The 22,235-nt window shown below is 48.7% G+C and overlaps 1 protein-coding gene across 1 annotated transcript in view; it reads right to left on the bottom strand.

Annotated features, from left to right (window-relative positions):
• Positions 1-358: 358 nt before the first annotated feature.
• LOC309847690 (uncharacterized protein) overlaps positions 359-22,235 on the bottom strand; it is a 55,499-nt gene continuing 33,622 nt past the window's right edge. Inside the window, exons 12-17 of the mRNA XM_082698360.1 lie at positions 21,626-21,749; positions 17,396-17,553; positions 15,037-15,203; positions 11,074-11,221; positions 5,541-5,695; positions 359-779 (exon numbers count right to left, since the gene is read on the bottom strand). Coding sequence (XP_082554486.1) covers positions 519-779; positions 5,541-5,695; positions 11,074-11,221; positions 15,037-15,203; positions 17,396-17,553; positions 21,626-21,749 — 1,013 coding nt within the window. The 3' untranslated portion in view covers positions 359-518. The remainder of the gene's footprint in view (positions 780-5,540; positions 5,696-11,073; positions 11,222-15,036; positions 15,204-17,395; positions 17,554-21,625; positions 21,750-22,235) is intronic.

Genomic DNA, 22,235 nt, shown 5'->3' on the forward strand with positions numbered 1-22,235 from the left:
TGTGGAATGGACACAGGAAATAGCAAATGAGAGCCTCACGCACTATCTGCCAAGTACCCAAACGTGGCACCGTTCACGCATACAGATGAACTAGAGAATAAAACTGTACTAGAGCACCAGCACTATAAAGAACACGTACAGGTAGCAAAATAAATCCAGTCCAAGTATCCCTGAGAATCCCAAAAATTCGCTCGCCACCGTGACTTGAGGCTGCTTTCCGGATCCGTCTCTTGGCCATCTGGCTGGATTTTGCCGCATCTCGTTTTTTTATCCCTCATTTTAAGTATTTTTGTTTCTTCTAATTAAAAATTGTTCCTCATAGTAGTGAGCAGAAGAGGCTGGAAATTATACTCCTCAGTGATCAAGAATTTTTTTTTTAATCATTGAGGCCATTATAAAGCAACACATTCCCACCGTGGAGTGTTTTTTTTTTTTTTGCCAAGCGAGCCTTTAAAATCTAGCTCTTTGGTTGTTCAGATCTTGTCCTGGAATCTGAGAGTTTTAGATGCGGGGTTTGCTCAGGTGGTTTCCTGCTGACCCTCACAGGTGGGCGAGAGGAGGAGGGGGGTGCTGTACCCCTCGGTGTGCACTCCCTCCTCGGGGACCAGCTCGGAGGACCCCTGCCCAGATGGGGCCTCGGGGGGGCTGCCATTGCCAGGATTCTGCCTGCTGTTTTCCGAGACTTGTGTAATGACACTCAGTTTGTCGAAGATTTCATTCTCATCAGCGGGCGGAAAGGAGAAAATCAGAAGCGTACTGTGATGAGGATGGCCTAAAAACTGTGAGAGGGATAAAAAAAAGAAAAGAAAAAAACCCACAAAGTCAGTGATCAAAATTTCCCCATTCCTTTTTCTGGGCTTACACAGATTTTATATGGAACTCCTGGCTGGAGAAGGCTGGCGTAAAGCATGTGACAATCACAGCATCAGAGTTCCTCAAAAGTTTAAAAATAGAATGGCCATACAGTGCAAAATTTCACTTCTGAATACATCCCCAGAAGAACAGAAAGCTGGGTCTCAAAGAAAGAACCGGAAGGTAAGGGCAACGCAGGTGTCCGTCAGTGCTGGCATGGACAAGGAAAATGTGACCTATCCATACTGTGGAAAACTATCCGGCCTTGAAAAAGAATGGATTTCTGACACCTGCTATGCAGGGTGTTATGCTAGGTGGAGTAAGTTAGACACGAAGGGACGAATGTTGTATGACTCTACTAAAGGTGAGGTCCCACAAGGAGTCAAATTCACGGACAGAAAGTAGGAAGGATGGGGGGTGCCGGGGGCTGCAGTGGGGGAAAGGGGGAGTTCTTGTTTAATGGGGACAGACTCTATTTGGGATGATGGAAAAGTTCCGGCGACGGACAGCGGCGCTGGCTGCCCACCAGTGTAACCCAGCATGAAGGCACTTAACACCACGGAACTACGCACTTAAAAATGGTCGAGATGGCAAATTTTACGTTCTGTGTGTTTTACCACAATTTCTAAAAATTCAACCATGAATCTGCACCTCAGGCCACCCTCTGATGATGCAATCAGGTCCCCCTCTGATAATTTTTCTTGTAAATTGGGAGGGACATTTTTTTAGACCGATCCCAATGTTGTGGCATAAATGTGGCCCGAGCGTCACCTCCTCTAGGAAGCAGCACGTTGCAGGCACGGGATGAACACGTCTTGGAAAAAGAACAGAATCTCCCACGTGTCCTCCGGCTGGTTTAAGGGTCCTCTTTGGGGCTCGCCAGCACCCGATGGGTCCGTAACCCTCAGTCCTGCACCGTGGAGAGCCACGAGTCACGTGTGGCTTACTCACCACCTAAAATGTGGCTAGTCAGAATCCAGATTCCGAAGGCTTTGTAGGAAAAGAGAAGGTCAGTATTTCAAGTATTAAAAAGGCTATTCATTACGTATTGAAATGATTATTTTGTATATACTGGGTTATATAAAATATATCATTAATGTTAATTTCGTCTTCCCTTATTTACTTAAAAAAAAAAAAAAACCCAGACATGGCTACTAGCCAATTTAAAACACACGTGGCTCGTGCTAAGTTTCTGTGTAGTGCATTTTATGGGTACGGCCTTGTCAGTTTCCCTCCCCGGAGCTGGGGGTTGGGGGCTGGTTACAGGCCAGAACCTGAGTCTAACCATCTGGGTCTCTCCCGCTCTTTGAACCATGAAAGATGCCCAGCTGTGTTTCCCCGAACATCTGCTGACTTCAAGTCTGCCAATTTCCCTCCTTGGAGCTCCACCAGTGTCTTCAGGACAAGGTGGAGACAGTCTCAGGGCACTGTGTCTTTCCTTCTCCCCTCCGCTGCTGACTTGTAGCTTCACCCCGACAGTCTGCTGCCCTCGTAATGTCATCTCCACACTCAGCCCTTTGATGGGACTTCATTTAAGCTGTTGGCAGTGGCACTGCCCCTGGTGTGGACCTGTCAGGATTTCCACCTCCCACCTTCTGGGTCTCCAGCAGCTGATGGAAGGGGGGGTGGTGGCAAGAGGAATTAGGTCCAAAGGAGGACACTGGGGGCAGAAGGAACTTCCCCAAATCCTTGGGTCCAGTGGATTCGTAAGAATGGACTAGAGCCATTCTCGATTCTCCAGGGCAAGGGGACAGGAAAGAAGAACAGAGGAAGACGTGTTGTAAGTCTTAGGAAAGCAAGGACCAGGCTGGTCTCCGGGTGGGAGACACACACACACACACACACACACACACACACACACACACACAGTCTCAATATATCCTATTGGATAAACCTCCCTATGGCTTCAGTGCAAAGTCTCCATCCCCACTAAGTCTCCCAGAACTTTCAAGTATTCTCTGGGCCATGGTGAGGGGACCCTTACATCGTGCCTCAGGCTAGTGAATTTCATGATGCAATGATCTCAGTCTACATAGTTTCCTGGCGCCTCCCTCGTTCTCACCACCCCCCTACCCCAACTCTCCCCTTCTCCAGCACCTGCCGGCATTTCTCAGATCGATCACAGTGGCTGGCTCTGCAGGTGGGTCTGCAAAGTCTTCTAGCCTCCGAGGGGGCTCATTCCAGCCAGCCCTTCGCTGTGCCCATCTCTGGCTTTGACTTGCCTGGACGCACGTAGTCCCATCTGTCCTTTCCTGTCTGACCCGTCTCTGTGATGGCGAGCCAGAAGCAGAAACAGCAAGTGACTTGCTGTGCTTCCTGCCCCATCTCAAGAGACTAGCTGTGTTTCCTGCTCCATCTCCACTTAAAACACTTTCCACCCAAACAATGGGTCTTTCCCCCTTTGTTCCCCCTGCTTCTCAAGAGCTCACAGAGGCCTCCTGGCTCATTCTGGCACCGCCATCCTGGTGAACACCTCTTGTTAAAAGGTCCCTAGCCACTCAGAAACACTTGCCTGGGGTCACGTGTCTCACTTGCCACCCACCGTGGCTGCTGCATGGCCCAGACCAGCCCTCACTGTGGAGGTGCTTGTGCCCTAGCCTCTGGGGAACCTGGGGCTGGCCTGGCTTGCAGCAGAGTAGTCTCAGAAACTGCGCTATAGAGAAGAGAGGGGCCTTGACCGTGCAACTGTGTCCTTCCCGGTGGTAGTCTATAGCCCCCAACTGGGTGGTCTGGGGACCAGGCCTGGCATCAGCTATCATGACAATGTGACCACGGGACCAGAAGGGATAGAAGTGACAAGGCTGTGGATGGGCACATGCATCTTGGAGCGTGGGACACTCCCTGGGACGCAGGGACCTGCCGTATCAGCAAAGTTGTAGGGGCTCCGTGGGGGATACGAGCTGGACGTCCTCTCCAAGGTAAAGAACCAACGATGCTCCCCCCCCACCCCCGCTAAGAACTAGCGTGACGCTAGGTGGGCCTCATGGGTCTGGAGGCAGCATGTTCTGCCCTGGGAATGCAACTCACAGAGTGACACAGGACAGCTGCCACGGGCAGGAGAGGGCCCTGCGGAAGGTATGGGCCACGGAGCAGGGTGCCCTAGCCACATCTTGTGGCTGGTTGGTGCAGGGCTATGAAGGCCCAGCATGATCCGCCAATGATGACACATCAATTGAACGTGAACTGGCTACGTGCTGTGGCAGGTCCCCAAAGGGTCTGTGGTGGGAAAAGATGCTGGCTGGAGTATCTGTCAAATCCTAAAAGTTGAATCACGGTGCAGATCACTACAGTTTGGGGACTAGGTGAGGCCATCACACAGCAGGGAATTAGACCCTGTTGGAAAAACAGCTCCAGGGAACTGGGAGAGACAGTCCAGGACACTGGGAGCCTGGGCCACCCAGAAGTGAGTCACCCTCATAAGGCCTGCTGAACCCACCGGGTCCTACAGCGAGGTCTCAGGAGACATAGGCATGGGGCCCAGCCTCCCACACTATGCACCCCTGCGGTACCAGCACGTCTGCCTCTGTTCACACCATGACCACAGGGGTGGGGGGCGGGCAGTTGAGGGAGTGGGAAAAGGTCAAACATGGTTCATGGGAAGTTGGGTACAGCACATGTGCGCAAACCCAAAATGGCCTGTGGTAGCACCAGGGGCTGAACTGGACGGCCCTGCATGGCAATGGAGAGGAGGAAGCCCTCCACTGGTGCTCTTCTTGTGTTGGAAGAAAAGTGGCCCAAGATTGGGCTCCTCCTGAACTCACAGGCAGAGGTTAATGGCTAGGCTGGTGCGGTCAGGGGACCAGAAGAAGAGAGACGGGAGGGTCAGGGAAGAGGAAGTCTGTGGGAGAGGCCTGTGTGTGGACTCAGGGAAGCGGCTCTGTGTTTCTGTGTCATTTCTGAACTCCGAGAAGGCCCCAGGGCCCCCGGGGCCAGTCAGACCTCAGTGGTGCTGACCAAGGGCCTGTGGAACCGGGACGGCATATCATTCCTCAAACAAGCTTCAGCTCCAGCCAAGGGGCTCTGCTGCCCCTCCCAGGGTCGCCAACTCAGAATGTGACTAATTTGGAGATAGCGTCTTTACAGAGGTAATTGAGGTAAAATGAACTCCTTTGGCCTCAAATCCAATATGGCTGGTGTCCTTAGAAGAAGAGGACATGGGACGCAGACACACACAGGAAGGACGTCACGTGAACACGAAGGCAGCGAGTGGGGTGATGTGTCCACGAGCCCAGGGATGCCAAAGAGGGCCAACAACCACCAGAAGCTTCCTCAGGGCAGACACAGGAGTGGCCCCGCTTACCAGCGTTCCCAGAGACCCAGTCGGGGAACCTGGTGCTCCCTGCGCTCGCAATTTTAGGCTCTGGGAGTCCGGAGCAGGGTCAGCAAACTATGGCGAAACCCAGGAATTCAGCACGGTTTTAAGAGTTTTAAATGCCTACATTTAAGCGGGTTTATAAGTACTTATACAGTATCTTGATTTTGCCTCTTGGGCTACGAGGCCTAAAATATTTGCTCTATCTGGCCCTTCAGGGGAGAGTTAGCCGACTGCCGGTCTAGAGGGTTCCCAGAGGGAGGGCCTTTCCCGCAGGAGTCCTGGTAGACTTTAAGTTCTGGTCGTCCCCTCTCACGTCAAGAGCTGGCTGGCAAGGAAAGGCCTCCTCTCCAGCCCCGGCCCATCCCAGGCCTACCTCCTTCAGGTGCTGCGGCAGGCAGTTCCCCGGGCAGAAGGCGTGTTTGGTCTTCTTGTACAAACACCACAGCAGGGCCGAGCAGCCGAGCAGCAAGAGGGCCGCGCACAAGGACGCTGCCAGGACCACGGCCACAGTCCAGGGTGGGGTTGTCTCTGTGGGGACAGCAGGGGGTGGGGTGCTGCGTTAGGCTGCAGTCAAGGACACCTGGGTCACCCGACCTCCGCACTCCGTCACCATGGCAATCCCTGAAAACGGGGCCAGACGCCCATCTCGGGAGGGGGCCGGTGAGGAGGAAACACGGGACACCTGCTCAAGGATCCAGGGGTTTCCAGCAAGTGCCCCCCCCACAACCCTCCACCCCCTTCCTGTCTTTTTCCAGCTTTGGTTTCGGGCACGACTGCTGACATACCCGAGGAGAACACTTAGCAGGGACTCTGAGCAATGAGCCTCCCCAGGTTTCTGGAGAAGCCTCTGCTGCCTGGACGCAGGAAACGGGAGCCCAGAGCCCCAAGGAAATGCATGCGCTGTGGGGCTTTGTACTGAGAAGGGCAAAAGCTCTTGGCATGACACCACCATCCGAGCCCTCCGGCCACTCAGACACCCACCTGAACTCCAGTGTGGCCTCTAGTGGCCTTGCGGCTGGCACGACCTAGCACCCACTGTGGGTTTCTGTCTGGAAAAAGTCACAAAAGAACTCGCCGCCTCTTCTGCCAACACCTGGCCTTCCTTTCCTAGAGCCTTTGCTATCCAAAGCTCATGCCTGTGAATCCTTCCTCCGCCCCTTCAAGATGCACCTGTGTCTCCTAAAACCCAGGGCTACCTTTCTCAAGGACCTGCAGCCATTCCTCTAAATTGCGATCTTCGTGAAGGAGACCCCCTGTCCCCCAGCCTTGGCGGGAAGGGGGAGCCTGACTTGATAAACGCCAGTTGGCATTCGACGCCGATGGAGCAGCGTGGACGCTGCCCTAGGCCCCTCTCAGCTGCTATGTGATGTGTCCGTTCCCCGAGCCCCTCTTCTCTGCCCCTCTCTTGCTCGTCCTTTAAAACACCCGGGTAGCTCTTTCCCTCCTGCAAGTCCTTACTGAATAAAATCTGTTTTTACTGCTCTACCCGCCAGCTTTGTCTCTGACCCGGGCGTTTGTGGTCCCGGCTCCCCGCATTCAGCACCAGGCGCCTTCTCCTGCTGCCCAGGGCCACCCACCCTCCCAACGCCAGGAGCCTGGCAACCGGCACCACCCTCCTGATTAAAACCCAAAGCTTCTGGGGCCCAGAGAGGACAAGCCAATGAACCCTGCCCTTTAAGAGTGAGTCTTTTTAGAAGGGAGTCCTTTTATTTGCGGAGAAAATGTCGATTCCTACTTGCCCAGGGCAGACCGAAGTTCGCCGGGGCTGGGTTGGCTGCCGGCCCCCCAAGCCCCACACTGAGCAGTGCGCGCCCACAGGCGTTGCATGTCTGAACCCATGTGGTGTTTGTGGTGAGGGGGTGGGAAGCAGGGGTTGGGATGGGCCTGCCCTCCTCCCTCGCCCCTCCTTGTTTCCATTCATGCTGGCAGTGGTCTGGTCATCACCATCTTTCCGGCCTGGGCCCTGAGCTCAAGGGACCTCCTCCCAGACCCCCTGCAAAGTCGCCTCACTTGCTAGAATTGAGGAGGGGCACCTGCCAGCCTATATTTTCAGCACATTCAACCCAAATGTGTCTGTTCTTGGTGAACGCAGGGTCACAAGGTGAGCGAGCCAGACGGAGGGGCCCCCCCACTCAGCGGACAAGGATTAAGCCCCTGAGCCCACCACAGTCGCTGGAGGGCCGCGCCCGGTCCCCTTGTGGTCCAGGCAGGACGTGTCGCCATCGCTGGTTTAAGGATGCTTCACAAGCACACCTGGTCAATGGCAACAAAGTTCAGACGATGCCTTTGTGAGTCACCCCAAGAGAGAACGGGTCATTGCTTCACAAGGGCTGGGCCTTAGGGGAGGACCTAGGTAGAGGACCTAGAGCTCCCCAGAAAGCTCTCTGACTTCCTTCAGTTCCACTTGATGGTGTGGCCCGGAGGACTGACTCTCCCTGTTTCACCCGCAGGGAAATTGTGCTCACCTGGGGAATGAGTCCAGGGGCAGTAAATTACGGGAAAGGTAACCTTCTCTGTCCCCATTCATTTACCAGCTGAGTGACGCTGGCCAAGTTGCTTCACCTCTCTGAACCTTGATTTTCCAGTCTGTGAAAGGGGTAGATCCTTACAAGGTTCTCACGGAAAAATGGGTTGTGAGGTTCAAACGAGCTATGTCTACACAAACCTAAAATGTTTGACAAAAGCAGGTTTTCCATGGGTTATGCTTTCCTTTTATAAAATGCTTGGGTTTTGTCAGTTCCTGGGTGATCGTTTAGAGTCACAAAATATTTGAAATATTTCTCTCATAGGCCAAATTGTAGCTCTCAAAGCATGTCTTGTGACATAAAGGTCTCAGGACCATTAGGGATCCTTCACAATGTGACTTTAAGAATGTCATTACTAATAATGACGGAGCCACCCAGGCACCCCACAAAAAGGATAATTCTAAGACCAGGGATTCTCACGATTCAAGCAGCTTGGGGGCTCCCAAGGTACAGAATTCTTTTTTTTTTTTTTTAAAGATTTTATTTATTCCTTTGACAGAGACAGATCAGAAGTAGGCAGAGAGGCAGGCAGAGAGAGGAGGAAGCAGGCTCCCTGCCAAGCAGAGAGCCCGATGCGGGACTCGATTCCAGGACCCTGAGATCATGACCTGAGTTGAAGGCAGAGGCTTTAACCCACTGAGCCACCCAGGCGCCCCAAGGTACAGAATTCTGATTCACGTAAGAATGATTCAAGAGAGGACTAAAATGAGAAAAAAAAAAAAAAAAACCCCAAAACACACAACAAAACAAAACCAGAGAGAAGTGCTGTAGAAATAACGTGTGGCCTGGAAAATAATGCAGCCCACGAAGGAAGGGCTTTCCATTATTTAAAGGCATTGCAGAGAGGCTCGGCCAGCCCAGACGTGGGCAGGTCCACTGGGACACTGACCTTGGCCTTCCAGATGATGCGAGGCACTGAACTGGGGGCCACAGAAAAAGAGAATGACAGAGAAGTCCCTCCAGGAGGACAGGAGGATTTTTTGTGTGGCTCTGTAGCCCTGAGAAAATGTACTACTATGATTACAGAAGATTCACGTGCCTGTGTCCGTGAGACGGGAAAGAATCCCGGATTCAGGCAAACACTTAGTGCATTTACAAAGCAAGGAAGCGACAACAGCATGATTCAGAGGGGCGCCTGGGTGGCTCAGTGGGTCAATCCTCTGCCTTCGCCTCAGGTCATGATCTCAGGGTCCTGGGATCGAGCCCCGCATGGGGCTCTCTGCTCAGCAGGGAGTCTGCTTCCTCCTCTCTCTCTCTGCCTGCCTCTCTGCCTACTTGTGATCTCTCTCTATCAAATAAATAAATAAAATCTTTAAAACAAACAAACAAACAAACAAAAAAACATGATTCAGAAAACTCCAGGCCAGTGACCTTGAAGCGGATCTCCAGAAAAAATAACAAACATCCTGGAACAGATAATTAAGTGGCTAATTACCAACACATAAAAAGGATAAGGATGATAACTGAAAACAACATTAGGGCTTTGAGAAGAAATGAGCTCAAAATGGCTGCTTCCCCCCTTTTTTTTGGACAGGGAGGATTCGTTGTGAGAGTATGGCATGTGAGGGGCTGGTTTTTCCCAGGCTGTGATCCTTGGAATGCTGATCCTCAAAAAAGGGTATTGAAACATCAGATATGCTAATGGGGCTCATATACGGGGGCGTTTTTCCGAGAGGCCCCATCATTTCTAAGCACACCTGATTACGGGGCTCTTATTTCGAGAAATATCCAGACGTCGTCTCGAACACAGTTGACACAGCTTTGCACTTGGCACTGGCTGTGTCCATTTTAGCTGGTATTTATCAGTTTTTTTACATTTACATTTACAGCGACTTTTCGGACAAAAAACCAGCACAGCTTATATAAAAGTCTGCTCTCTTCTGATGGGTCAGGGATCAGCAAGCGAGCAGCTGAACAGTATAATGGAAGCTGTATCCTGGAGCGCAAAGCAACGATGGGTAAAGATCCTCAAGCTCTTTCTGGCAAACGAGACGAGACAGAGCAAAGCTGGGCGAGAAATACGTTCAATGACAAAAAGCAACACTCAGGAACTTGCTAAGTGGAAATGACGAATCAGTGGAATCGGAGCGTTGCAATCTTCGCCGAACTGCACTGAGACACAGAGGACGAAAAGTTTTGTTCCCTCTGGAAGGAATTTCTGCAGCCCCTAGGTCTTGCTTCCAGGAGGGCCTCAGTAATGAAAAATGGCCAGGAGTGGGCCTGCGTGTATTCATCCTTCCACGGTCTGAGCTGGCTGAGTCTCCCGAGGATGTCTTTAAATAATAAAAAAGCCTGTTGTGGGGTGCCTGGGTGGCTCAGTCGGTTAAGTGTCTGCCTTCAGTTCAGGTCATGATCCCAGGGTCCTGGGATCGAGTCCCACATCAGGCTCCCTGCTCACCAGAGAGCCTGCTTGTCCCTCTCCATCTGTCTGCAGCTCTGCCTACTTGTGCTCTCTATCTCTCTGACAAATAAATAAATAAAATCTTAAAAAAAAAAAAAAGCCTGTTGTGTGGGTGCAGACATCCAGGGGGCAAGACCGTATCGTCCTGTGTGCAAATGCAGTATGTCTGTATGTAAATGATCGCACTGTATGGCCAATGGTACTCTTCCCACCTCTCTCTTTCTTCTTTTCCTCCTTCTCTCTCTCTCTTTTTAAGAAATAGGGAGCAGGGGCACCTCGGGGCACTCAGTCTGTTAAACGTCTGCCTTCAGCTCAGGTCATGATCCCAGGGTCCTGGGATCAAGTCTCACATCCAGCTTTCTGCTCAGTGAGGCACCTGCTTCTCCCTCTACCTCTGCCTCCTGCTCTACCTACTTGTGCTCTCTCTCTTTCTCTTTCTTTGCCAAATAAATAAATAAATAATCATTAAAAAAAAAAAAAAAGAACTAGGGAGGACTATGAGCAATTGTGTTGAGGTCCTGGAAGCCAAGACAAGTGGCCCTTGGCGGGGACAGTGATCAAGGCCTCTAAGCTCTCCCTCATGTGTCTGAGGGGCTGGAGACATGCAGCCCCGCGAAGGGAGTCTTCTGGGTAGTGTGGTGGGGCTCGACCTTGCTGGTGGTCTTGGAGGACTGATAAGATTTGCACCAGGAGAGCTGAGCGGACAGAATGAGCACAGCGCGGATGAGTGAGAGGAGGTAGAGCCCAATGAATGGAAAACACGTCCATCCATCCCTTTGGTCTAAGAGGGAACGAGCTGCCTCAGAAGGGGGTGGTCTCCTTCCAGCAGGAAGTTGATCAGTGAGAGCCGACCTGGCTTGCAGCTGGAGCCAGACGGGTTTCTAAGGGACCTTCCAACGCTCACCCTGGGTGGGGGTCTCCGGAACGATCTGAAAGGCTCGGAGGAGGCAGAATTACAGGTGGTGCGTCTCAAGACTCACCGTCGTCGGCTGTTCGCTCACACACAGGCTGGCTCCATTCCCCACTTTTGTTCCGATCAGGAAGAAACCCTTGAACTCGAACACAGTAAGTCGTCCATGGCTCAAGATCTCTGAGGACCTCAAAGTCATATTGACAGGTCTTCGGCCACTAGGAACAAAGACAAAAGTAAAAACAGGCCTCTGTACCTCCTCTCCCCGCCCAACCTTCCCAGTTATGATCTTTACTTTGGGCTCAAAATAGGAAGCTAAAGGAAGCAGGTGTTCCTCCCCGTTCATCTCCAGGGACCCTGAGATGACTCTGGTCTTCACAGACCACTTCGTTTCCTGAACTCTCTAGTTTAGATGCCATACAAGCCACCCCACTCCCTTTTGAAAAAGAATCAGGTTGTTCAGGTTGAGTTGGGTCCCCTCCCCCATTCATATGTGGAAGTCCTAATTAGTATTTGGAAAGGGACTTAGTTGGAGGGAATCATGTGAAAACAGGCTTGTGAGGATCAGCCCTAAACCAACATGGCTGGTGTCCTGGTGGGAAGAGGAGATCTGGACATGGACACATAACCCCCATAAAGACGAGGTGGAAATGGGGTTGTTGCTTCCAAGAGCCAAGAAGCCAAGAACTGCCAGGGACCCGGGAGCTAGGAGACAGGCATGGAACAGAGCCTTGCTCACAGCCCTTGGAAGGACTCTTGCTGCTGAACCCTGGATCTCAGATTTTGAGCCTCCGCGACCTTGAGACAACATGCTTTTGTTGGGTTTGGGGAAATCTGGTATAGCAGCCCCAGAATGGTGACTCCGGACCCTTGGCGTGGGGCTCCATGTGATTTCCCTCCTAGGTCAAAGGCAGGTTTTTGACCCTGGCAGCCCAGCTTTCTTCTTTGAATTGCTTTTCCACGTGAGCCCCTGAAATGTCCTCATCCGGCAGGATCCAGTCTCCTCTGCAAGGAACCCGCCACGGACTCCCTGACTCAGCTTAGTGGGATCCTAAGCCATCCTCACTGATGATCTGTTCCTGAGTTTAGAAAACCAAAACAGTTCCCGGCAAAGTAAAGGGAACTAGAAGAGTATATGCACCCACGTTTCCATCATGGTTCTTGGTTCTATTTTCTGATAGAAGGGTCCTATTTAAAATGTGTTACATGAGGGGCGCCCGGGTGGCTCAGTTGGTTAAGCATCTGCCTTCGGCTCAGGTCATGATCTCAGGGTCCTGGGATCGGGTCCCGCATCAGCCTCGCTGCTCAGCAGGAAGCCTGCTTCTCCCTCTCCCTCTGCTGCTACTCCCCTGCTCATGATCACTCGCAAATAAATAAATAAAATCTTCAAAAAATAAAATATGTTAGGTGAATAGGAATTTCAATGGAAAATGAGCACAAGCTTTTTTTTTTTTTTTACTTTAGTAATTGGTTATTTTCCTTTTGGCGTTGGGTTTGTTGACAGCTTGTCTCTCTCTATTCCTTTATTGTAGGAGAAAGCCAAGCTCATTGACAACAAGAATTTGATTATACCATTGACTGCATGAAGAGTATGGTATAACTTCCAATAATTAAAAATAAAAAATCCTGGCTTTCATTCCTAGGGACCCAATGCCCCTACAACCTTGCAGTGCTATTTTGTGCAGAGATTAAACTCAGGGTTGATCCACACTGGCAGGCAAGGAAGGACAGACGTGAAAAGCCCCATTCAAGTCCCCTCTGATTGCCTTTCTAGCCAGCTTTCACACCCTGGAGAATTTCTGATTTTATTTGCTCACATGCTCCCATCAGGAAGAAACAGCATTTCCTGAAGCCTTTTATGCTACGAGTTTACGAACTGGATACGGCAGCCTTTTAACACTGCATTCTAGAAGGGAACTCTATTGTCTTACTCTTTGCAGGCTGTTGTAACAGAACACCACAGAGCAGGCGGCTTCTAAATAAACATGTAATTTCTCACAGCTCTGGAGGCTGAGGGTCCAACACCAAGGCACCAGCACACCTGGGGTCTAGGGAGGGTGGCTTCCTGATTCTGAGCCAGCCGTCTACACGCTGTGTCCTTGGCACAAGGACCTGCCAAGGGATCTCTCTGGGGTCCCTTTTATAAGGCTGCTAATCCCATGGCTCCCAAAGGCCCCAACTCCTAACACCTGCACATTGGGGATTGGGTTCCCACATGTGAACTTGGTGGGTGACACAAACATTCAGTCCAGAGTGAATTTAAACCAGTCCTGGTGACTTTGCAGACACTCGAGAGGGAGGACCTGGGAAGCAGGTGGCCTTTCCAACACTTGGCATGCCACAACAAAGTCTTCCACACGACGGGCACAAGTGACAGGACCAATGTGTCACCAGATGCCTATCCTGTGGGCACATTCTAGATAAGAAGCTAAAGGTTAACTGGGTGTTGCCTTTCAGGTTTGGTGTGGGAGGCCCTCAGGCATGGTAGGCTATGGAGACAGAGCCTTAATAAAAGTACACAGCTAACCTTTGAGTGGGTCAAACCTGTCTTACCTTTGCATCCCAGAGCTTAGCGGAGATATCTGCATTTTGTAAGTGACTATAAAACTCATCGTTCTTTATTGTTTTCTAGGCCCCCCCCCCAGGGCTTGACTATAAGCTAAATCATCTATTTTGTGAAGGAGGCTGATATCCTGCATCATTTAATGGAGGCTTTTGGAGGGGGTGATTAACTTGAGATTTTGGGGGCCTCTGCAGTAGGTACACATACACTTATCACATCATTCCTATGACAACACACAAGGGTGACACTTTCCTCCCCAACTCTTGAGAATGAAGTGACAGAACCAACATTTAATATAGAGGAGGTAACATACATGTAACTTAACTTACGTAACATACATGGATGTATCTATGGACCATAGATGGCATTCAGCTCGGAAGCACTAAGTATAAGGAAAAGCCTCACCATGGATGAATAAAAACAGCCCAATTGTGTCTATATAAGGGAAAGGAAAACCCCTGTATCAACCACAAATGTTGTTCAGATAAAGGGTCAAGTTTATTTTTTTCATTGTCATTAAATCCCCCAAATCCTGGGAAGTAGGTAATTATTTCCACTTTATTAATGAAGTGGGTTAAAAAAAAAAAAGATTTTATTTATTTATTTATTTATTTATTTATTTATTTTAGAGAGAGAGAGAGAGAGAGAGGAGAGAGCATGCATGCATGTAGGGGGAGGGGTAGAGAGAGAGAGGGAGCATCTCAAGCAGACTCTGTGCTGAGTATGGAGCCCAACATGGGGCTTGATCCCTCGACCCTGAGATCATGACTTGAGCTGAAACCAAGAGTCAGACGCTTAACTGACTGAGCCGCCCAGGTGCCCCGCCAAGTGGGTTATTATGCCCATCTCGTAGACATGAGGAAGCTGAGGCTGAGAATGTGATTAAAGTCACAGTGGCAGAAGCGACATTCCAACAGGGTCTGACTCCTAGCTCAGGAAACATCCCCTGAAGAGGAGGAGAGCAAGGGGGAATAGTGGGGTCAGTGTGATACTGTTCATCCAGAATCCAGGGGAGGGGCTGCCTTGACCATGGGCTTGGCTGTTCTGTGGTGTTCATGGGGCATAGTGGTTTATACCATAAAACAGCAGTCATGCAGCTTGTCACCTGATTCAGTGGACCCCAAATTCTGCCAGCCAAATGTTGAGTCAGCTCTACCCACCTTCTCCTACAACTTCCCTTCAGGGAGGGAAAGGCCTGCTCTCACAGCTAAACACACTGGAAGTCTGCTCTGTGTATTTCCTATGGGGCCTGGGAAGCACGAGACAAATACCAGGTATACGTCAGACTGGGAAGCTTCTGGCACTCAGAGGATCTGGTCTTAAATCCTCTGGAACGTAAGGTGCTACCACCTTGTGAGATCCTGACTGGATGGCTTCCTAGCCTCCTTTCTCCATTGTCATGGCCTCAGACTAACACTAGGCAAAGAAGGGGAGCCTATGTCTGAAATGCATATGATTTGCTGAGCTTACCTTTTCATCAGAACCATTTTTCCAATATTGCACGTTATAAACCCATGAGTTATAAATATTCCTCATGGTCCATGTTTCAGGCTCATTCTCCATTTTAGGGGCTAAGAAACGCATGTGTAAAGAATTAGCAAGTACTTCTACTTGCATTTCAGGTGGTCCGATCATGGCTAAGAGGAAGAGAACAAAGCAAAATGACAGTCAAAAGTCACGCTTTAAAAACATCAACATTTATTTTTCATAATTGGGCAGACCTACTGGTTGACTGAAGCACCCTGCTCTTTGATGTAATTTTGCTATGACATTGATTGATGTGGTCAAGGAGGGTAGCTGGAGTTTGTTTCTTAAACAAACAAACAAACAAACAAACCTTGATAATATTTTATTTTATTAATCAAGTTTAGCCCATTTATATTTATTGTGATTTCTGATATATTTGTAATTATTCCAACTACATTATTTTGTGTTTTCTACGCAGGTGTGTGTGTGTGTGTTTCCTCTTTTTTCTTTCTATTGGGTTGAATTTTCTTTATCTCTTTTGCTGGGTTGGAAGCTATAGATGGTAATTCTACTACTTTTAGTGCCTAACATACATAATCATATATACTTTCCAACAAAGTCTGTAGCTGTTTCTGCCCAATGCTCTTTTACCGGATATTCATGTGGCTAGTCCCTTTGCTTTATTCGGGTCTCAGTTCAAATATCACCTCCTCAGAGAGACTCTTTTACGGCCCTATGTAAAGAGCAGCTCCCAACACATCCTACCCCAGAACCTTGCTTTATTTTCTTGAGAGCCACAGTCACATCTGTCATAAAATATGTATCTGTTGGTTTCCCTGTCTTCCCCTCCATTAGAGTGTAAGCTTCATGAGGGCTGAGATTCCATCTTGCTATTATAACTTCTGCACTAAGAATCTGCCTGTCTTATAGTAGATGCTCAATAATAATTGCACAATGAACAATAAATATCTCTGGGTGACTGCTGTTTGAGTTATATCCTGTTTTCTTCTCTGACTGCTGTTATTATTACTTTTTTCTGAAGTTGCTAATGGGCCTGCTTCCAGCATTCTGCCTTGTCTTTAATCTGCTGGTAGCTAAAAACCAGATAAGAATATTTATTAGATACCTTTTCAAAGTAAGTATAAACAGATTCTATGTGACTTCTTGCAGCACTTTCCTGTCATATGAACTTCAAGAGGCAAGGATCCAAAGTAGGGTAGCTGTTGCTAACAGCATGAGCACAGGGGCTTGGCTCGGAATCTTTACTGGGCCACTCCTTATCTGTGTGACCTTTGGGCAAGCTGCTTATCTATACGGTATTAATTTCTAAAGGGAATTTCTGCAGATGGGCCCAACATAGGAATTGGAACCAGGCAGGCCCTGGTAAGTCACTTAGCAACTACAGGAGCAGAAACCTGTACTATGTTTTGGAAAATTGACTACTGTGAAGCTGCTAGTATTCTTTTAATGTTGATTTTTCTTAGCTTTTGTAAAGATACCTTTAGAAAAGATAAAACACTTTGAGAATTTCTGACTCCAGAAATAAGAGTTTTGTTGTCCAAGCCTGGGACAGAATTGGGAAAGAAGGGAAGGATATCCTAGCTGCAGGCACCACCAGGAAAGGCGGAACTGTGGGAGCCATGAGGGTCCAGAGCCAGAAGCGGTATAAAGACCCTGCCCCACACAGACACAATCCTCGCAGCCCTTCTCCGGAGCTTCTCCTTGGAAGGATGCCCTCGAGCTTTGTTCATGAGGTTCTTGTCCCCCCTTATCCTCTTCCTGTCTCAATTGCTATCAGGTGGTTTAATCAGTTTCTAATTCCTGATGTTCTAATTATGTTCACCTCATGACCTCTGGTGAGCCCCCAGGACCCCCCAGATCTAACCTGGGAACACTCTGTTGGGTGCTTACCAGCCAGCCTGACCCAACGCATCTACCATTAGCTGAATCCATTGCTCTGTCCTTCATTCTGAGCAGGCTGGCTGTCTGTACCTGATCTTCCTGTCTCTACCCCTGCCCTGAATAACCTTTATTCTTCGGCCTGTCATGTCACATTCCCTTCCGGCCAATGTGCTACATCCATCCTTCCGGTTCTTCTTATTAACAACATTGGCCTCAACTCATTCTTACCCACAAGGCATTAACGTTAATAGAGTTACATTTAATTATTGTGTTAACTTTATGACCATCCCTTCCTGTCTTTCCAGCCATGACATCATTATATTGCCTAAGCTCCTTGAGCAAGGCCACCCACTCTGTGGGTGCTCAAAAAAAATTCCTCCATGACCAGGCTACCCCAGGGGGAAAGAAAACCAAGATGTGATGATAGCATCAGGACAAAATGGAAATCAAAGTGGCTTACTGTCATCCAGCGGACAGAAAGTGATGTTTATCCAATCAGAATGCTCATCGGCAAATTCAGCCCTGACTCTCAAGGTGTGATCACCATACTTGGAAAGACTTGAGAAATCACATTCCGTCAAGGTAGTCCTCGTGCACATATCTTGGAATTTCTTATAACTGTAAAACCAGAAAAATAAAACCATGAAAGTTCTCACTTCAGTCCCTCTGGGGCTCATGGGTGCTTTATAAATCCCTACTACCAAAGGTTAATGGAGGAATAGCATGTGTTATTTATGTGAGCACTTCCTCAATTGTGCTTCATGGGATTTTAGTGATTCTTGAGATATCATAAGTTGTTTAAAAAATAATCTGCCCCTGGGTGCCTGAGCGGCTCAATCAGTTAAGCCTCTGACTCTTGATTTTGGCTCACATCATGATCTCAGGGTCCTGAGATCGAGCCCCAGTTGGGCTCCCTGCTCAGTGGGAAGTCTGCTTCTCCCTCTCACTCTCAAATAAATAAATAAAATCTTAGAAAAAAAATCTGTCTGTGGTCAAACGATTTGGGGCAGAAACTAGTTTAAACATAAAGAAGAGTCTATCTTCATAACAGAACTTCCTCAGCAACATTTGTATCCTAGTGACCACATGTCTCTCCAAAATGGGCTTGAGTTTTCAATATATTCGACCAAGAAATCTTCCCTCCTTGATGATGCTATTTATGAAAGCGGAGGGACACAGTCTGTGAATACTGATATAACACAGATTGGCCAAAATAGGTCTGTTACAAGAATTTCAAACAGTGTTCCACAAATGATTTCTGCAATTACTCTGGAAAAACTACGCAATGATTCACTCTTTTTATTTTTTTAATAAACATATAAATGTATTATTAGCCCCAGGAGTACAGGTCTGTGAATCGCCAGGTTTACACACTTCACAGCACTCACCATAGCACAAACCCTCCTCAATGTCCATAATCCCACCCCCCTCTCCCTACCCACCTCCCCTCAGCCCCCCTCAGTTTGTTTTGTGACATTAAGAGTCTCTTATGGTTTGTCTCCCTCCCGATCCCATCTTGTTTCATTCATTCTTTTATTACCCCTAAACCACCCTCCCCCTCCACTGCATCTCCACTTCCTCATATCAGGGAGATCATATGATAGTTGTCTTTATCCAACTGACTTACTTTCCTAAGCATAATACCCTCTAGTTCCATCCACATCGTCACAAATTGCAAGATTTCATTTCTTTTGATGGCTGCATAGTACTCCATTATATATATATACACCACATCTTCTTTATCCATTCATCTTGCAACAATTCACTCTCACACAGATTTGTTTTATACAATGGGTTTAGAACAGCGCTGGAGCCCTGACACCCACCCTTGAAGGGAGGGTGGCAGACACGTGAAGTTGAAGAAGGAAAATGATGTCTGAGAAGCCTGACAGGTGTGAGTGACCGCCTCGTGGCCACCTGAGGAGGGCACCCGGGCTCTAGTCTCACAAAAAGGGGGGGTTTTGCCTAACTTGTTCCTCAGTGTATCTTCCTCTGATTTGGCTGTCCTTAGAGGGGATAACAAAGCTGATGATGATAAAATAGTAACAGCCCACTTGTCAAGCACATAGGTGTCAGGCGGGGCAGGAAGTGTTTTTACCTGTATGACCTCAAGTCCAGGAGGGCAGAACAGGGATCACTCCTATTTTAAAGATGGGGCGCAGGGATGGAGAACCTGAGAAACTTGCCCTACAGAGCTGGGATCAGCTTGACTTCAGAGCCCACAGTCTTAGGTACCACACCATACCTCATCACGTCCTTGGTGATGCCCAGAACAATTTCTGGCTAAAAGTAGGTAGAGATAATTGGGCTCAGAGTAGTCTACAATCTCCTCTTTTTTCGTACTATGCCACAAACATTCGTCAATCCAAACTCTTCATGGGCTGCCTAATATCCCACCGTTTGGAGACTCCAGAGGTCATAGCATAAAGGGGGCTCTCTCTCCTGAGGTCACTTCCTTCATTTAAACTAATGTATCAAATGGCTGGAACATGGAACATTCCAGAAGTTGTTTTGCAATAACTTCTCTCTCACCAGGTCATTTTTAGGGCATCTAGACATATTTTTCTCCCCGTTAAGTACGTCGTAGAACCCATTCCCCACATTTACATCTCCTTTTCAAAGATGTTGCCACATTCAAATCACCAATCCATTCTCCTGAAGTGTGCCGGCTCTGCTCACCCCACCCCGCACACACATGTAAGAGTCTGTGCTACCCAACCTCTCAAGCTGAATTCCAAACAAATCTTTCACAAGCCACGGAAAACAGCTATCAGATTTTTCAAGATCAAATTTCTTCCCCAGGGACACCCCAGCACACGCTTTGTTTGCCCCAGCATATCCCACGCTCAATCTGGATGTCCGTGCAAGGGACACGTGGCACCAGGTTGCTGGGAAGCCACTGGGAACTCATGCCTACAAGACTGAACATCCCAACCAAAGGCCTCTACTACAAGGGCACAGAATGGAATAACAAAGAATAAACGGGTGTGCAGGGAGAGAGAGATAGGGAGGAGGTTAATTTTGCAGAGTGAAATCTGTGGAGCTGTCAAGACCGCAGAAACAGACATGAAATTATCAAACCAAGGAGTGGTAGAAAATACACAGTGGGGAAAAATACTGGCCGAATCACCTGTCCTAAGTCCTTGAGGAAACCGACAAATTTGATGAAGGACTATAGGTCAGATGGAAGTCCAGCCCCAACATGAAAGGTGCCAATCTCAGCAGCTACACGGGGTGATGTAAGAGATCATCCTTGCTCTTAGGAAATTCTTCATGAAATATTAAGGGGCAAAGGCCATGATGTAAGACAAAGAGAGACAAAGGAAACATGGCAAACCTTAAAAACCGGTGAATCTGGATATAAGCTATTTGGAAGTTCTTTTGCACTGTACTTGAAATCTTAAAATCTTGAAATCTGATCTTAAAATGAAATCTTAAAATTCTGTTAGCGGGGAATTCCTTAGAACTAAGAAGTGCCCCCAAAAGTCAACAAAGACGATCTTATTCATCTTTCTATGTCTTCTCTGCTTCGACAGGCCTGGGATGTGTTTGTAAAAGAAATCTGGATGAGAAGGAGTGTGGGGTTAATGGGATCTGGGACTCTATGTTTCTTCCTGCTTCATCGAAGTGACTGTCTGTCTTTGTTTCTGAGTCACACTGGAAGCAGGTGTGTTGGTTCATCACCCTTTGGCCTTCTGCTGCTGTTTGCACTTGGTATCAAGGTGTGTCCCCTGCATGTAGCCCGTGGTGTATGATGGCAAATATGAGGGCGGGCTGGCAGAGGGAAAAACAGACAGGCGGGGCCGGTCCTGGGAGATCAGAGCACCCCTGAGATAACCGTCTCGGTGACACTCACCCTTCCTTCGTAAGCCTCTGCTGCTTTCGGAGGCTAGAGCTTTTCACAGTGAGTAGCTAGCTATCTTACCTTCTATTTCAGGACAGGGCCACAGAGTAATTGAGCACCCATTATGCAAATTATGTGCACCCCCGCAGCGTGTCAGTGTTCTGTTATCATCTGCTGGAGGGGATGGGTGATAGCATGGCAAGGACCCTCCTGTTTTGCATACCTCAGCTTTCCTGGATGCCTCCCACTTGCAAACTGTTGACTTCAAGAAATCCTGCTCTCATTAGTGGAGATGATCTCAGTGACGCTTTTTCTCTTAAAAAACATCAGTTTTGGGGCACCTGGGTGGCTAAGTTGGTTAAGCCACTGCCTTCGGCTCAGGTCATGATCCCCGAAGTCTGGGGATCGAGTCCCCCATCGGGCTTCTCCCTCTGACCTTCTCCCCTCTCATGCTCTCTCTCTCTCAAATAAGTAAACAAATAAATCTTTAAACAAACAAAAAATCAAGTGTGACAAATCCCATATGCTTGTGTGACAACAGGCTACTGCTCTGGCCAATGACATCCATAGCCACGTGATCAAATGTCCGTATCTACCTACCAGTGGCCCTGTGATCATCAAACGATAAGCTATTCCAACAAGAAAAAGTTAAAAAAGATTTTACTTGTCTCTTTTCAGAGAACAGAACTTTCACAAGAATCTCCCAGACAGAGAGAAAAAGGTCAGCAGGGAAGTTCCCTGTGGGTTGTCACGGTCATGTAGGCGATGGCAGTCAGACTCTTCTTTCCTGTGGTCCGGCCTAGTGACCAGCTCAGGGCCTTCCTCCCAAGAGCACCCCAGACTCACCTGTGGTACTGAGCTGTGAAAGTCAGATTCCCTTTGGGAAAAGCAGGCAACTCCCACTGTAGAATGTTCTTGAAATTAACTGAGTTCATTCTGACATTTTCAGGAGGTGGCACCATTCCTAATGCTATAAAAATAAAAGGGAAATGTCTGCATCTCTGTTCCTCAAAAAGGTTGCACTAGTAAACGGCTCTATCCAACACTCGGGTCTCCTGTATGGCTCCATGTCTTCGAATGGGCACGTGGGGAAGGAAAAAGACACATATGAGCTGTACTGAGGAGTCTGGATTTTACCTGAAGAACCACGGTGGGGGGGGGGGTCGGTGGTGTTGGAGGCAGGGGTAGGGCAGAGAGCAAGAGTGAAGTGGAGACAGAGCGGGGTGACCAGGATGTAGGTGGTGGGAAGAAGGTGTCAGGGGCGGGTAGATAGATTTCAGGTATATTTCCAGAGCTATAGATTCTAGACTTTCTGGTACATTTGGTGTGGAGAACTTAATATTCATTCCTGGCTTAAGCATCTGAAGCCCTGATTGGGGTTGGGGGCAAGGACACCAAGAGTCCCATTTCTGCTGCATTAGGTTTGAGATGGGGAGAGATATGCGCGCAGAAATGT

Source organism: Mustela nivalis (genome assembly GCF_964662115.1).
Source record: "Mustela nivalis genome assembly, chromosome: 1".
Classification (NCBI taxonomy): domain Eukaryota; kingdom Metazoa; phylum Chordata; class Mammalia; order Carnivora; family Mustelidae; genus Mustela; species Mustela nivalis.